General features: G+C 45.6%; 1 protein-coding gene across 7 annotated transcripts in view; it reads right to left on the bottom strand.

The window, feature by feature from the left end:
• Positions 1-16,316, bottom strand: part of ME3 (malic enzyme 3) — a 167,019-nt gene that overhangs the window by 27,194 nt on the left and 123,509 nt on the right. For all 7 annotated transcript variants that reach the window (XM_084895217.1, XM_084895218.1, XM_084895220.1 and 4 more), the window contains exon 7: positions 11,528-11,631. In XM_084895217.1, the coding sequence (XP_084751343.1) occupies positions 11,528-11,631 (104 nt within the window). The remainder of the gene's footprint in view (positions 1-11,527; positions 11,632-16,316) is intronic.

The following is a 16,316-nucleotide window of genomic DNA, read 5'->3' as shown; positions in this document are numbered from 1 at the left end:
AATTGACAGTGGGAATATTGAGACCGAAAAAGACAACGCCAAGTGGAATGAAGGATAATCATTATCTTCAAAAAGGTGGTGGAGTGCTCTGTTTACTGGCCTTGGAAACAGCAGAGCTGACAGGAGGACATCAGAGGGACACACATTTTGGTGCCCATAAGGCAGAGATTTTGGACACGGGATGGGAAGGGGCTGCCAGTCCCTGAAATGATGCTGTGGTCCCTGAGGTTCCACTTGACAAAGAAGTTGAGGAAGGGATTCCTGCAGGGGGTGGGGAGTGAGGGTGGAAGCCCAAGGCCCTTCCTTCCCAGGTCCCTCACTGGAGCCCTGTGAGCTCAGCTCCTGCAGCCAGACTGGCGGGCTCCTGTGACTGGCATTCTGGCCCAATGGGGAAAACTCCCATCACGTAATACGACAGTCACAGGAAGCAGCAATTTCTAAGCAAAAATCCCAGAATAATGTGGCCATTCCTCAGTCACTGTTCTGACGTGATCCCCGGCCAGACAGAAACCACTTCAGGAACAATTTGGATTTCCTCCCCAATCTCCCTGTTTGTCTGAGTTCCTGGGCAAGCACGCAAATGGCGCCAGAAATCCCAGTGCTGGGAAGCGGATGGTGGCTGACATGCTGACCCCTGACCTCTCAAAGGTCAGAGGCCAGTGCTGAGTTTTTTCTCTAGGACACAGCAACTCACTCCTCAACTTTGTGCTCATAAAGCCTGTGCATGTTTCCCAGCCACCAGCCCACCAGCTGGTTTGGGAGCGGCAGCATTTGACATGTCACGAGGCCCATGATGTCTTCTGTGACGCTTCTCTGATGAGCTCGGTCCATTCAGACCTTTCTGTTCAGCTGCTCTACCTGAGCATTTGCACCATACAGTCGGTCACACAGTCATGCCTCAACCTCCCCCAGAGTCTAAACTGCCCCTCACTCACAGACTGGGCTAAATCCCACCTTGAATTATGACAGTGAGTCTAGGGGTGAAAGACAATAAAGTCAGAAAACCCAGTCTGTGTGTGTGGGCTTTTGGGACCAAAATGAGCTCAAGCCATGGAGGGGAAGAAAGTGGAAGAGTGAGTCAGGTTGGGTGACAGACTAGATCAAAGCAGGCAGGAGGCAGGCATTGGAGGGTGGGGTGTGTCTTGCTCACCATGGGTGTCAGGACAACTAAAGAAAGAGCTTTACCAGATGCCTTTCCTTCCCTCTGGGCAAGTCAGCTTCAGACACCCATGTTAAAACACCAAGCAGACAGGCTGCTGTATGCCCAGGCCCTATCCTTGCCAGCTCCCTAGATATTGAATATAAGAGAGCATGAATGAATGAATGGCAGAGAATAGTCCCACCAGTTGTGCCCAGTGGCACACATCCCATTGGATGTCACTCCGTGGAGCTGCACTCTCCTTTCCAGAGGCCACAATGCCAAAGCATCTTTGTATCACAACCGCTTGAGCCATTTCCTTTGCCCTCAAGGATTCAATCCATCACAGATGAGGCCACTGTGGGGAGGGCCGGGTGGTAGAGCAGGCAGCCGAGGGTCCGTGGTAAACAACCTCAGGCTCTGGAGTTAGATGGGTTTCTGGTGAGTCTCAATGCTTCCAATCTCTAGCTGGGTGATTTTGGACAAGTTGCTTAACCCTTCTGAGCTTCAATGCTTCAATGCTTGATCTCTGAGGGTTGCTGTAATAATGAAATGTAAAGCACCTGGCATGGAGTAGAGGCTCTGTAAAAGTGAGTTGCTAGCTTTTTCCTGGGCAGATGACCATGACTTTTAAACCCAACCAAATGCCCCAGTCCCTTTGACCACCTTTCCCCCCACACCAGCCTTGATCGACATCACAGGAAGAGCAGTTAACTAGATGTGTGTTCAGTCTACACAGACCCAGCAGTAAATCTTTGAGCATGAGTACCACCATAGCATTAGCTAACACCTCTATCATGTCACATAATTATAATTTCTTTTTTTGTGGTGGAAAAAGTCGCCAGCATCTGGACCAGTTGGCTGGCACTCTTTGTTCCTCCTTTTTTTTAAAAATTTATATTTGTATTGATTTCAGAGAGGAAAGGAGAGGAAAAGAGGGATAGACACATCAGTGATGAGAGAGAATCATTGATCAGCTGCCTCCTGCACTTCCCTTTCTGAGGTCGGAGCTAACCCCCAAGCTATGGCATTCAGGCTACAAAGAAATTTTCAAAATTTTACTCTAAGCCTTGAATGTAATATTTCAAGAGAGCATTCACATTTTAAATCCTTCTTAGCAGAGACGGTCACTGGTCAGTATTTTTATGTACACTGAATTTTAGGAATATCTTCTGCTAGTCAATCTGCATCTTACCTCATTCCCCACCTGGTCCTCCCTAGGACGCAGATATCACAGTTTTAAAATACCTGAGCAAGAAACACCTGTCCATTTGATCCAATTCCTTCACTTTAGAGGTAAGGAAACTGAGACAGAAAACTATTTCTGCACAGTCAGATGAGAAAATCACTAGGAAAAAGAGACACATGCCCAGGTTTCAGGCTCAGTCCCCAGAAGCAAAGGTGCAGGAGGCAGCTGATCAATGATTGGGGAGGTTTTGGGTTTTCTGAGGGTGTCCTATATATTGATATATTTAAAAAAGTAGGAACCAGGAATGCCAGCCAACTGACCCAGATGCTGGTGACTTTTTCCACCACAAAAAAGAAATTATAATTATGTGACATGATAGAGGATGATAGAGGTGTTATGTAGTGCTATGGTGGTACTCATATGGCAATATGTTAATGTATCAAATCAACATGTGTATACCATAAACTTACACAAAGTCATATATCTACTATCTATATATATAAAAGCCCATGTGACTGAACAACCAGTTGCCAGCCAGGCCAAGGGACCCTACTGGTGCACAAATTTGTGCATCTGGCCTCTAGTATCTTAATAAAAAAAAAAAAAAGATGCTTTCCTCACTGCCAATAGCTAGAGTTTTAAAAATGGGAGTTGATGGCTGGTTCCTCCAGAGTCCCTTTGATGGAGAAGCAGGGAGGGGCACTGAGTCTGCCCTAGAACAAACTAGAGAGAGAAAACAGGAGTATGCTGATTAGGATAGTTTCCACAGACCTTCTCACTTATCTTCCTTGTATCAAGAAGGTGTCTAGAATACGTTGAACTTTGCTTTCATGTTAAAAGAGCAGAAAGAGAGAGTGTATAGGGTGGTTTCTGGAGTTATACCACCTGGACTCACAGCTTAGCTCCATCATTTGCTATAGGTGTGACCTTGGACAAGTTCCCTAATCTCTCTGTACCTCAGTTTCCTCATCTGTAAAGCATTCATTCATTCATTCATTCATTCAGTATTTGTGGAGAATCCACACTGCATTAGGCATTGTTTTGGGTACTTGAGATGAAATAACAGTGACTGGTAGACAAAGATCCCTTTCTGGAACTTCTATTTTGTGGGATAGAACAATTATTGTACCTACTTAATAGAATTATTGTATCTAATAAGTGCATGTCTGTGAGTTTCTTTGTTGTCTGTAAGACCCATGGTCAGCTCAATACTCAATTCACCAGAGAGTGAACGGTGGAATGCTTGCTTATTTTTTAAATTATTTTTTAATGCAAGGAACAATTGTCTTTAGTAAAGAATGCTGCTTAACTCATAATAAAAAAAATCCATTATTTTTTTAATTGCAAAAGAAATGCTTGCTCACAAACAATTACACATTATAGAAATGAATGGTCTGGAAAGCAAAACCTCCTGACAATCTCACGCCTCAACTATAATCACTGTGAACAGTCTGGTGTATTTTTTTCTTTTCATAACTTATCTTGATGGATCATTTGTTTTCGGGAATTTTTTTCTAATTACCCAACTTTATTAAAAACCAATCTCGTTAAGCCTACAAAAATGAATGCCGAATAAGATGAGACTGCGTATGCATGTGTTTCAATGAACAGGATACGGAGAAATTGAGAAACGGAGGAAATAAGAGGCCCCTGACTGTCTGACGCTGGGATGTAAGGATTCCAGTCTCTTTTTTTTTTTTTTTTTTTTTAAATATATTTTATTGATTTTTTAAAGAGAGGAAGAAAGATGGATAGAGAGCTAGAAATGTCTAGAAACGTCGATGAGAGAGAAACATTGGAGATGTGCCCGCAACCAATGTACATGCCCCTGACCGGAATCGAACCTGTGACCTTTCAGTCCACAGACCGACGCTCTACCACTGAGCCAAACCGGTTTTGGCGGGATTCCAGTCTTATCCAACCCCTTTCCCCCCCCCCCCCCCCCCCCCCCCCCGCAGGAAATGCTGTCCCGTCAACAACAGCTCACAAGGCTCTTTCTTAGTGAAACATCTTAGAGTCCCAGTTCCTTTTTGGATAATTGGGAGCAGAAATGGAGGGTGTCCCGTAAACACCTGTAGGCAGGAGTTTGGGGAGGTTTTGGGTTTTCTGAGGGTGTCCTGCCCTCCCACTCCTGCACCCTGCTGGGTTTCCATGACCACTCCTCACTTCAGAAGTCTCAGCTGGTTCTTTTTAAAGTCTGCCTGACATTTTCTTTCCACAGTGTAATAAGGGTACTTTCCTTATTACTTCCTTCCTAGAAAAACATCTCTTTCATACATTTAACTATTGCTGCTTTACAATCTTTCTCAGAGTATTTCTTTTTCTTGGGGTTCTAATTGTTCTATCTGCTTTTCCCACCCTGTGAACTGTTTCCGTGAATCAAGACTTTATTTTCCTTGGAGCATTGTTTTCCGCTCCAGGAATTTCACAGCATGGGTGTGGGGGTGCCCCCACAGGGGAGTTATGCTTTTCCTCTGCCCGGCGCTTCAGCCATCCACTGGGAGGGGACAACAGTTTATACTCACTTCTGAACCTGGGGTTTTTTTGCACCAGGTGTGTACTGTAAATGTGGACTTTAAATTTACATGTGGTGAAGGTTTGGTTTTGGTTTTGTCCAAGAAACATTTCCTCGCACAAGTTCCTTGTCATTTCCTTGGGGAGCAGAGCTTGTTTCTTCTTCTTGGGAGGGCAGCCGTTTGAAGCTCCAAGATTTCTGCAAGAATCTCAATTCCAACGTCCTGCCTTGTAGAGGCCTCAACACTAGATTCCCTGCCAGAACCCCGATACAGACGCCATGAAAAAACAATAAGATGTTTCTCAAGCAGTTTCAGTCTTATATGGTTAGGTGGGAAATACTTCATTTTTAGTACCCCCAATGCACCTCTGTAAATGCCTGGTGCTCTCAGAAGCTTGGTTTACAGACCCCTGGGTTAGATGGCCAGAGCCCTTTCTACTTTTGAGCTCTGATAATAAAGACCCTCTGCCTGGGTTTTAAAGCCTACCATAGCCTGCTCCCCACTACTTAACCTTATTTTGAACCAATACAGATTTGTCTCTAGTCTGGCCAATCTCGCAGCATCTCTGCATATCCTTGCCTTTCCTGTGTCCTTGCTTTTCTCACTGTGTATCATCTGTATGGAATGTGTTCTTTCTCCTGTTGCTTATTCAGATTCGAGCCTAAATTATGTGAGTACTCTGACTTGCAGTTGTCCATAGGGCATGGGTAAGAAAATGGTGGGGAGCCACAGTCTCTTCATGCTCTATTCTCTTTCCCTAGCCAAACTCGTCATTGCCTTCACTCTAAATATCATCGATGCTGGCAAGTCCCAACTTTCTATTTCCCTCCTAGAACTCTTCTTGAGCTCCAGGTTTATGTAGAGACTCAGAGGCTACGAAAGCTTAGAGGTCAGTCAGTTCTCAACTCCACTAGATCCATAACAACATCTTGAAATGAAAAGCTTCAGGGTGGGACTGTTTATTTCTTTGTGGCTTGCTGACTGTGCCTGGCAGTGTCTTGTATACAACAGATGCTCAGTAATGTCCATATTAATTTTTTAAAAATATTTTTTATTAGCTTTAAAAAGAGGAAAAGAGAAGTAGAAACATTGATGGGAGAGAAACCCTACTAGGAATTGAATCAGCAACCTCTTGGTGCATGGAACAATGCTCAATCCACTTACCCACACCAGCTGGGCTCATATTGATTTAAAAAATTGACAGTAATATGTCTTCATTTATGGATTAAACAAGTTTTTGAAATAGCTATTTGTTATCTTTAAAACAATGCACTGAAAGTAAGTCTTAGTTTCAGAGTTTTATTATATTACACTAAAGGAAGGGCAGGATGGTTATTCAATGTATTCTTTCATTCTGTTCTTAAGTACTTACAAGTTCTTAAGAATGCCTTTACCACTAGATGATAAAAATAAACATAACAAGCAATTTCTCAATAAGTAAAATCTTACAAATTAAAACACATTTAAAATAGCTTTCAGTGTATTCTTCATAAGTAATTCAGCATGTTTTTTTTTTAATCATGTTCACTTATGCTTAAGAATTAAAGCAAGCATATTACTCTGATGGAAATATGGGAAATCTCTCCTTCATGCAAAATACAGGGATATATTCAAGTTGAAAGGAAAAAATTCTACTCTTCTCCCACATAATCACTGCACATTAGAGATAATTTATCCAGAGATAGAAAGATGAAGGGACTCAAAAAGAAGAAATTTTCCTGGAGCTAAAAAGCAGATGACTTAAAATAGAAGTAATTTTTTTAAAAAACAAAAACTATAATTTCCCTTCTTCTTTATGACTTTTATCTCAACAGCTTAGCAATCTCTCTCTTTAGGGCTTGGGGTGTTAGAGAGAAAGGAGGTAGTTTCCTTTCTGGTCTACTAAAAGGCTGAAGCTGCTGCTGACATCAAATTCCAGTCCAACCCAGGCCCGGTATCAGACAGGCCTGAGCTCTAGGTGCACACCCAACAGACCATGTCCAACCATTCTACTATAAGTAACAGAACTGAACAATGTACCATGTAAGTGGGAACCATGGGTCGGGGGGAAACTTGTCCTTCAGGTGCAATGCTCCAGGTCCCACCACATGGTAGGGAAAGAGCAGGAAGAATGGAACAACTAGTCTTTGTCACAGAAACATCAAGCATTGTCTCAGCTGTGAGCAGGACACTCACAGTTATCTATTGCTTCGGTTCGCAGCTTTACATGGAGATGCCCCTGCTCTGGTGGGTACTTCCCAGTGACCAAACTCCAGGATAGTAACTGACTCTTTGTTGTTGTTAATCCTCACCCAAGAATATTTTTCCATTTTTTTTTTTTTTTTTTTTTTTTTTAGAGAGAGTGGAAGGGAGGGAGGAAGGTGTATGTGTGGGAGAGAGAGAAAGATTGATGTGACAGAGACACATCAATTGGCTGCCTCTTGCACATACCCTAACTGGGGCCAGGGATTGAACCTGCAACCCAGATATATGCCCTTGGCCAGGAATACAACCTGAGACCCTTTGGTTCAAGGCCTGACACTCTAAACACTCAGCCGCACCGGCCAGGGCCATACTGACTCATTTCAGCCCCTTCCCCACCCTCCCCAAATCGTATAACACATCCTGGTGAGTGGGTGGGGGCAAGAAGATGGAGCTTTTTAGTAGTAGGATGTTTGGAAAGAGGCAAGGATGTTGAAGGTAGGAGTCAATGTTTCCTAAGGTTCTTTCTTAAAACATATTGTATTTGGCTTTGGGGCTGCTGACTCACTCAAGGCCAGGCATTCCATCTTGGGGCTACTATATTCCTCAGAGTGCCTGGAGAGACCAGCTCCTTCCCCACCTACAGTATCCACAAACATCCGTGTTAGCTTATTAGAAACTCAAAACAACCAGCTGTCAAGGACACATTCCTCTTGGCTGACGCATGGCTCTCCCCAAGGGTTCACCCCTGGACTGCTTGTGTCTGTGAGACCATAAGCTGACTTTAATGATGATTTGAAGGGCCTCTTACATCCTAATTTATGTAACCTTCTCACACGAATAACAAGGCTTCCCTGTGGGGGAATCATGGGATGACTAGTTACTCATTAGATAAGCAGTGACCCTTGGAAACAGGAAGCAAAAGAGAGGCTCTCACAGCCCATGCCATTCCCTTCTTGTCATCCACAGGGAATTCAGCATTGTAGAAAGCAGTCTGGCCTCTGAGTCAGCAGACCCTGGTTCAACATGCTGTCCTGCCAGATACAGTGGGGCCTGATACAGTTCCTTGGCCTCTCAGGTCCTCGGTTTCCTATTCTATGAAGTGGGAATAATAATAGCTATCCTGCCAGCCAGGGGTCTTAAGTGGTCTTAATAGAATGCTAGGGTGGGAAGGCATCTTAAAGAGTATCTGAAGTTTAAATTTCCTCTCATAAGAACACTAGCAGTAAGTCATGCAACATGTTCTTGAATTCTTTCTGGGACAGGGAACTAATTCTCACAGAAGGCCCAGTGCATTGTGGATAGCTTTGACTTATGCTGAGCTGAAAACTGCCTCCTTTGGCATTTTACCAATTGGTCTTTCTCCATGTGAGGATACAGAAACAAGTCCAGTCCTCTTTTGGAAGAACAGCTTTCAAATATCTGGAGGAAGTACCATGCTGTTGATATGGACAGAGCAGTCCCTAAGTCAGGGGTCCTCAAACTTTTTAAAGTGGGGGCCAGATCACGGTCCCTCAGAGAGCTGGAGGGCCGGACTATATGAACTACTAATTCCTACTGTAACACCTTGGCTGCGCTCACTGCCCAAAAAACCTGGCGGGCAGGATCAGACTCCCCTGGGGGCTGCATGTGGCCCACGGGCCGTAGTTTGAAGACTCCTGCTAAGTCTTCTCCCACCAGGCCAAGCCTTTAAATTCCTTCACCATCAAGCTTGCTGTTCTCCAAAGGCACTTTAGGGGATTTATGATCTTCAAAACATCTTGTCCAGAACCAAATGTAGTATTCAGCATGATCTGAAAGGGGGAGAACTAAGTGGATGTTCACCTCCCTTGTTCTAGATGCTATGTGCCGGAAACCAAAACTAAACATTGTCACTGGTAGTAAAATGTAAAGGGAGCTGGCCAACCTCGATGGCTCTGAATGGTCGAAGCTATTAACTCATCCTCTAGTTGAGATAGTGGTAGTTGAGGCAACTTGAATTTGTTGATCATATGTAAATTCTTGTTGATTTTCTGTTGTTGGAATTTCCCGCCTAAGAGATGTCTTTGTCTTAGAATTTCAATAAAAGGGATGGTAAAAGGCCAGAGAATGGAGTAGTCCTCCCCAAGAGGTAGACTCCCACCTGGCCCCATTTTCCCAAATTAACTATTTTCTAGCTTCTTCATTTTAGTGTGCGGCCTTCTCCAGAAACTGGACTCTGAGGGGCCCTGAACCACGTGGGTCGTGTTAAGGGATCCCACAGCTATGCCTCTATTGATTGATGTAGCTGACCCTTAAATTAGCTGCTTTGGTGGTCACATCTCAATAGTAGCACTTCCCTCATAATCCCAGCTTCAAACACACAATGCTCTGATTACTATCTTCTTTCTTTCCAGCTCATTCCATCGAGTACCCTGTTGGGGCCGACCAGCAGACCCCGAGTGAGGGATGAATGATGAGTGACACATGGTTTTGTGAAAGAGAGGGTTAAGGGACTGCCTGACTAGAAAAACCAAACAGCCTCATTTGCCTGTCTTAGGATTTTATTATAACAACTAGAGGCTCAGTGCACAATATTCGTGCACTGGTAGGGTCCCTAGTGGCTGCCAGCTGCTGGCTGGGTAGTCCCTCCCTCCCCCTGGTTATCCCCACCTCCTGGTCGAACTCCCAGTCGAGGGGACAATTTGCATACTATGCTTATATAGGATAGCTTGAACTAAAATTAACTATGAGATATTATCAGGAGGGTAAGCATTCTTGAGAAGACATATGTGTCCGCAGCATCCTTTAAGTAAAGACATCTAAAGACTAAGCATAAAGATTCTAGTAAATGCCTGGGGGCTCAGACTTGTTTGGAAAAGTCAAGGTGGGGCAGTTGCCTTCACCCAATTCCTCTGGAGGTTCCGACCTTTTGGAGTTTCCTTCTTACAGGCTTTCCAACCAAGGCCCATGCTTCCCTACAGTACCCATTCAATAATTCTTAAGTGTCACCAAGACTTCCCACCCAGGGACCATAGTGCTGTCCCTGACCTGTCTCCTCCACCGTGTCCTCATGTCCCCTTTTACCCAGCCTAGACCTCACAACATATCACAATAATCACACCCTTGAATATACTCCCAATTCCTATCTCTCTTTTGCCAGGCAAAAATCCCAGCACTGATTAAATCCTACTCTCTGTCTCCAGCATCCAGACAGTTGAAAATGGCTAGAGAAAAAACACAGAAATAGGCTAAACGGGCCCAAATTAACTTCATGAAGAGTAACCTGAAGGGGGCCCATGGAGCTGCCCAGTAATCTTCCTCTAATTCCCCAATCTGGGCATTCCAGTTCCTACCACCTCTATCCTTAAGCCTCCACCACCTCCGTCCCCATTTTTACTCTCAGCAGATAATATTGCCTTCACCCAATAGGGATTCCACAGGCTCTGGATCCCAGTGCTGTGCCTTCCCTCTGTCCCTCGGATGGGCATCTGTACTCCCAGCTAAGACTAAGCACTAGAACCTTCCCCTCTTGCTTCATTAGGAACTTTTGCCCCCACATCCCATACTCTATTACTAATTTCCTTCCCCCCCCCCCCATAGGTCATTCTCATCCTAAATAACTACAATATCATATTCTCTCATTTTAGGAAACAAAAATAAAAAACACACAAAACAACAAAATGTTGTTCAGTAATTTGCCCAAGGTCACAAACCTAGAAGTGGTGGTGGTGGTGGTGGTGGTGGGGTCAGTCTTCCCACCCCAAATGCGACTTCATGGGCTGCAGAGGATGGAGCAGCTCTCTCTCCAGCCACTGCTTGGTTTGAATGGCTGAACTCGGTCAGGGAACAGTTCGCCAAAGACACCAGCTGTGCCATGCCTGGGCACTCCGGGGTCAGCAGGTTTCAAGTGACAAGGGGACCTGTGGGACTGCAGGGATCTGCTGAGTTGCTGAAACACTACCTTGCCTGACTTGCCTGTCAGACTGAGTGTGGGTGTGCGGGGCGCTGTTTCCAGAACTCCCTCCCAGCAGTATGCCAGCCTCGGCAGGGTGAGCGGGTGGCCATGATGGCAGGCAGATGAAGCAGGAAAGAGTGGGTAGAAGAGCCAATATCATGCACCACCATACAGAGACGACACCTCATAAATCTCACAGGCTTAGCCCACGGTGACTTATTAATGCTGCCTGGTCCCCACGTGGAGGTAGAAAGTGACAACCACTCACAACATCCCTAATGATGCCGAGAACCCAGAAGAACTCAGGCTAAGAAGGTTTTCCTCCTGGAACACCAGATACTTAACTATCTCCAGATCATAGGCCTTCACCCATCACCCTTCTCCCTCCCCTCTCTGCTCCCAAACCTTCTTCCAGACAGTGAGCCATCTGGCTTTGAGACTTCCGAGTACATGGGGTCCAGTCGGATGTTTGAGACTACCGCACATGACTACCGCCTCTTGTTTGTGGATCTGCCCAAACCAGTGTTGACTTTAGTCATACTATCTCCTAAGAGCCCTCATTCGAAAGGGACAGATGAGCCACTTACTTGTCTGTCACGGCCTGCATGAACTCGTCCAGCAGCTCATCGTACTTCTCCCCACGCACACGCGGGTGCTTCAGGCCGATGTACAGGGGGTCTCTGAGCAGCTCCTGGAACAGACAGCATCCATTTTCTCGAGTGTCCTGGCTTAGTGGGAAGGACCGGGGGTGAGAGGGGAAGAGGGGGGAGGAAGCCAGATAAGCTCCCGGTGTCACCTCCTAAAGGTCTGAAGGCTAAGCCCCTGACTGAGGGTGGACTCCCAGGTAGTCCCATTTCAGAAACCAAGGACGCTTTGAACAGGCGAGCCTCCCTCCCTGACACAGTCTTCCCACCTCTGGCTGTGGCTTTGGGTGTATTTCAGAGCTTCTCAGCAGTGGTGCTGTTGACATTTCGCCTTGGATAATTCTTTGATGTGAGGGCTGAATGCATATTGCAGGATATTTAGCACTGGTCTCTGATCTCTAGCCACTATAAGTCAGTAGCACTCTCAGCTGTGACAATAAGAAATGTCCGGAGACATTGCCAAATGTTTTCTCTTGGGGCAAAATGCCACTGGTTGAGAACTGCCATAGACAGCATCTGGACTGGAGTATTGGGTCTTGTCCAAAGCCACTGATCTGGACTCAAATGAGAAAAACTCCTTCTCTCCCTTCCTCCCTCCAAAGTCTTTTTTTTTCTTTTTTTTCTTCTTTTTTTGTGATTCTTAGCCAAGTGGCCTAATTCTTTATTTTTTTAATTTAATTTAATTTTTTAAATTAAAAAAAAAATCAATATTGTTCATATTATTACAAAGGTTCCTCATTTCTTCCCCCCTCCACCAGGTTCCCACCCCACCCTCCACCCCCTCCCCACCCCCCATTGTCCTCATTCATAGGTGCACAGTTTATGTTCGGTCTCTTCCCGCATCCACCACTCTCCCTTTCCCTGAGAACTGTCAGTCCACTCCCCTCCCGTATCTCTACTACAATCAACAGCTAATATTGTTCATCAGGTTTTTCAATCTCCTTTTTTTTAAAATTAATAAACTTTTACACTTCTAAGAATAAATTTTAAAATCTAATAATTTTAAACCTTGTTTTTTCTGCCCTAGGAACTGAGAAGCAAACTTGTTTACCTGTAAACTTGCCCTTAGGCTTTCAAAAGGTGTAGCCATTCAAATGTAAATGAACACATTGTTTAAAGATAGCTGCTGGCTGGAATTGGATTACCTGTTCTGGGTGGGAAGGGCTTGTCCTCCCCTTTCTCCATTAAAATTAAGGTGTTAGCTTTAAAATCTCTTTTTGGGAAGAGACCTTAAACTTTCAGAACTTTAAATTTTTCAGGTAGTAAATCAGTTACTTAGCATTTTCTCAAATTAATAATACCTCCACTTGCCCAAGGATACACTTCACACAAAAGACACTTCCAAATAGATCAACCAACCTCATCCAGACCCCACACAAGGCACTCACAGATCAACACCCCAGCACTATAATGACTAACACATCCAGATCTAAGCCTTCATCACTTAATTCAGCAGACCCTCAAGTTCCCCCCAAAATTTCCAGCCATGTCTGAGAGGCACCCCTGAGGCATGGGCAGGCGAGGAGCAAGCTGTTTAGGGCCTGGCTGCTCCGGGCCTGGCCTCTGTTGCTCTGGTCCGCTCCACAACCAGCTGCTCCGGGTCTGGCCGCTGCCGATCCCGGCCTGGCTGCTGCTGCTCCGGGCCTGGCTGCTCCCAACCCGGCTGCTCTAGGCCTGGCTGCACCGGGCCCGGCCGCTCCGGGCCTGGATGCTCCCGACCTGGCTGCTCCGGGCTTGGTTGCTGCTGCTCTGGGCCTGTCCCTCCAAAGTTTTACTGAAAACTACCATGTGCCTGGTTGTGTGCTAGGCCCTGGGGATACAAGAATAGAATGATACAACTTGAAATTCTAGTTCAAGAAAGATGTCCACCTCAATGCTAGCCTCTGTTAAGTGACTACCCCACCCCCACCCCCCTCCACCTCTTGTGGCTCTTTGTCAGAGCATTCACACACTGTTCGGACATCTTCTGTGTCTGCACTGGTGTGATGACTGTGCTCACTGGTTGACTTCTCACCTCTTCTATATTCCCCACCCGCTCCATAGAATCAGTGGACTTACTTGTGTATGACATGGTTACTGAGCATCTGTTACTGACATTGGGCCTCAAGCATGTAGATGAGTGAGGAATGGTTGTTGCCTTTAAGCTGCTCAGTCTCTGGCAGGTGGCTGACCAGTGAACTTACAAACTCTACTACAGGGCAGAGCAACGTTGATTGCGTTGGAAGAAAGTGTGGCCCATGGCAGCGCAGAGAAGGAGTGAAGTGATTCCCATTGGGAATGGAGGGTTGCCTCATGGAGAAATCGGTTAGGCATTAGAAGACAGACAAATTTTGACAAATGGTCTGGGCCCTCCAGGCTGAGAAGTCAGCACAGAGAAAGGCTGGGGGGGGGGGGGGGGAGGGGGGCTGGAGCAGAAGGAGGAAAAAGTGCCCGTGTGTTTAGGAAATAGGAAGTAATTCCATGAGCTAGTCTCCAGGAATTATCTATTTTTGTGTTGATCTCACAAAAATATCAGCTCATGGAGGACAAGTTTTAGTATTATCTTCATCTCCATTTGAACTGCTGCTGCAGATTCAGAGGTAAGGGTGCTGTGGGCTGTGCCCTACAGGGGCTTAAAGTCAAGTCTCACCTCTGCCCTGGCCAGCTGTGTGGCCTCAGGCAAATCACACCACCTCTTGGAGCCTTCCTCTCATGAGTCCAATGGGGATGAAATTGTGATGAGTGACTGTGGCACAGGGTGATCATGATGAGTAAATGAAGCCATAGATGTGAAAGAGCTTTGTGAATTATAGCACACACTGAACACTAATAGCAGTAGCTTTAACTGGCATAGTGCTTCCTATGAGCTACATAATAGAAAATATTCTAAGTACCGACTCTCCCCTACAAGGTGTGGCCATGGAGCTGTGCCCCTCAGAACTCTCCCGAGAGAACCTGCTGAGGGAGGGTAGTTGGTGGACAGCTTCCGGCTGCCACATTCTCTCCTCGCTGCTACCAGCCTGCGACTGAGCATGGCGGGTGCTAGGGTGGACCAGTCCTGCACAGCTGACGCTCCTTATCTTTGCTCAGGGATTCCTAGTGGCCTGAGACTTTCCCAGGGCTAGGTTGCAGATAGAGCTCTTCTTAGTGTTTCCCTCCTTGTTTCCCTTCTTTCATTGATGCCATAGCTGCATCATTGTCTAAGGTCCCGCCCACTCTCCAAGGACTTCTGCTCCCTCCTTTTATTTTTTCTACACACCTTTTCACCTGTTTCTTGGTGAACCTGAATAGAAATAATGAGGCAACAAGCCACAGAGAGGCTAAACAACCTGCCCAGATCGTGGGCTAGTAAGTGCAAGAAACAGGATTCAAACTCAGCTGCCTGGCTCCAGAGTCCTTGAGGGTAATCACCAAGCTCTTAGTGGCTCCTCTGCACATCAACCAGAACTAACTTATTTTTTGTTAAAGGCCCTGCTCTGGGTCTATACCATCTTTTTAAATTTTTTTAAATTAAGGTATTATATGTGTACATATCTTTCCATTGCCCTGGTCCATTCCATCTTGATGCTGCTGTGGAATGTGGTTGGGCAAAAATGCAGGGGACAAAAACACACACACACACACAGGAATGCCTGCCTTCCCAGCCCCTCACATCCCCCACTGGGTGTTGAGCCTGCAACCCAGACATGTGGCTCTTGACCGAAATCAAACCTGGGACCTTTTAGTCTGCAGGCCGACACTCTATCCACTAAACCAAACCAGCTAGAGCAAAATGGGTGGTTTTTAAGACTGTGCAGCCACCTGGACAAATGCAGGTGAGATTATTTAAAGTGAAAAAAAGCAGGATACAGAATTGCTATCCTAATTTCAATCACCTGAAACACACACATATAGCCAGTGAGGGCATACAAAAATACTGATAAAATTAGTAAAACTCTTGGCATTTGCAGAAAATATTCACTTTTTTAGTTCTTATAGAGATGAAAGGGTCCATGTTAAGTTACACTTTGTAATGCTGCCAAGCCGCAGATGTGACTGGTGGTAGGCCAGGCAGCAGAGTGAACTGCTTAGTGCTGCATATGCGGTTTCTGGGGTGAGCCAAATTCTCTAGTGGCGCTGAAGACTTTTAGGAGTTTCCAAACATTTCTCAGCATCTTTGCATTTAGGATGAAAGGTCAATCACAATGAGGTACCATTGAGCTATCAGGGAGACAATACAAAGCTCTAAAAGGTTTTATATTTCATTTTATAATAAGATGTTTTATGCCTGAAATGCTTCAAAGGTTAGCATACAAAAATATTATAGAGAAAGTTTCTATATGGAGATGACACTAAAAATAGCTTCTTATATGCACATAGAACCTTCAAGTAACCTCACTCCTTCGGAATTCTTTCATCTTACATATTCTCATTACATTTTATCCTTTAATCTTACATATTATCATCCCCATTTGACAGATGAGGAAGGTGGAGCTCCAGGGCTTGAATACATTGCCCCAGCTGACACAGCTGGAAAGTCGTTGAGCTGAAACCAAGCCTTGCTTTGCCTAGGTCTCATGACAGTGCCCTTTCTGCCCCATCGTTTGATGGCGTGGTGACTAGGGAGCCTGAGGTGGCTCCTTCCCTTCTGCCTGGTCCTCCTGAAAGAGTTCAGCAGTGGCTGGGAAGGCCCAGGCTGTCCCCCTGCAGACCAGGCTGTGGAGCATGGGAGCCAGAATGGACACAGTCCATGTCCACATCTCCGCCAGCTGGG

The sequence above is a fragment of the Pipistrellus hanaki genome, assembly GCF_964339955.1.
Source record: "Pipistrellus hanaki genome assembly, chromosome: 9".
Classification (NCBI taxonomy): Eukaryota; Metazoa; Chordata; class Mammalia; order Chiroptera; family Vespertilionidae; genus Pipistrellus; species Pipistrellus hanaki.
This window is presented reverse-complemented; position numbering and strand designations above follow the sequence as displayed.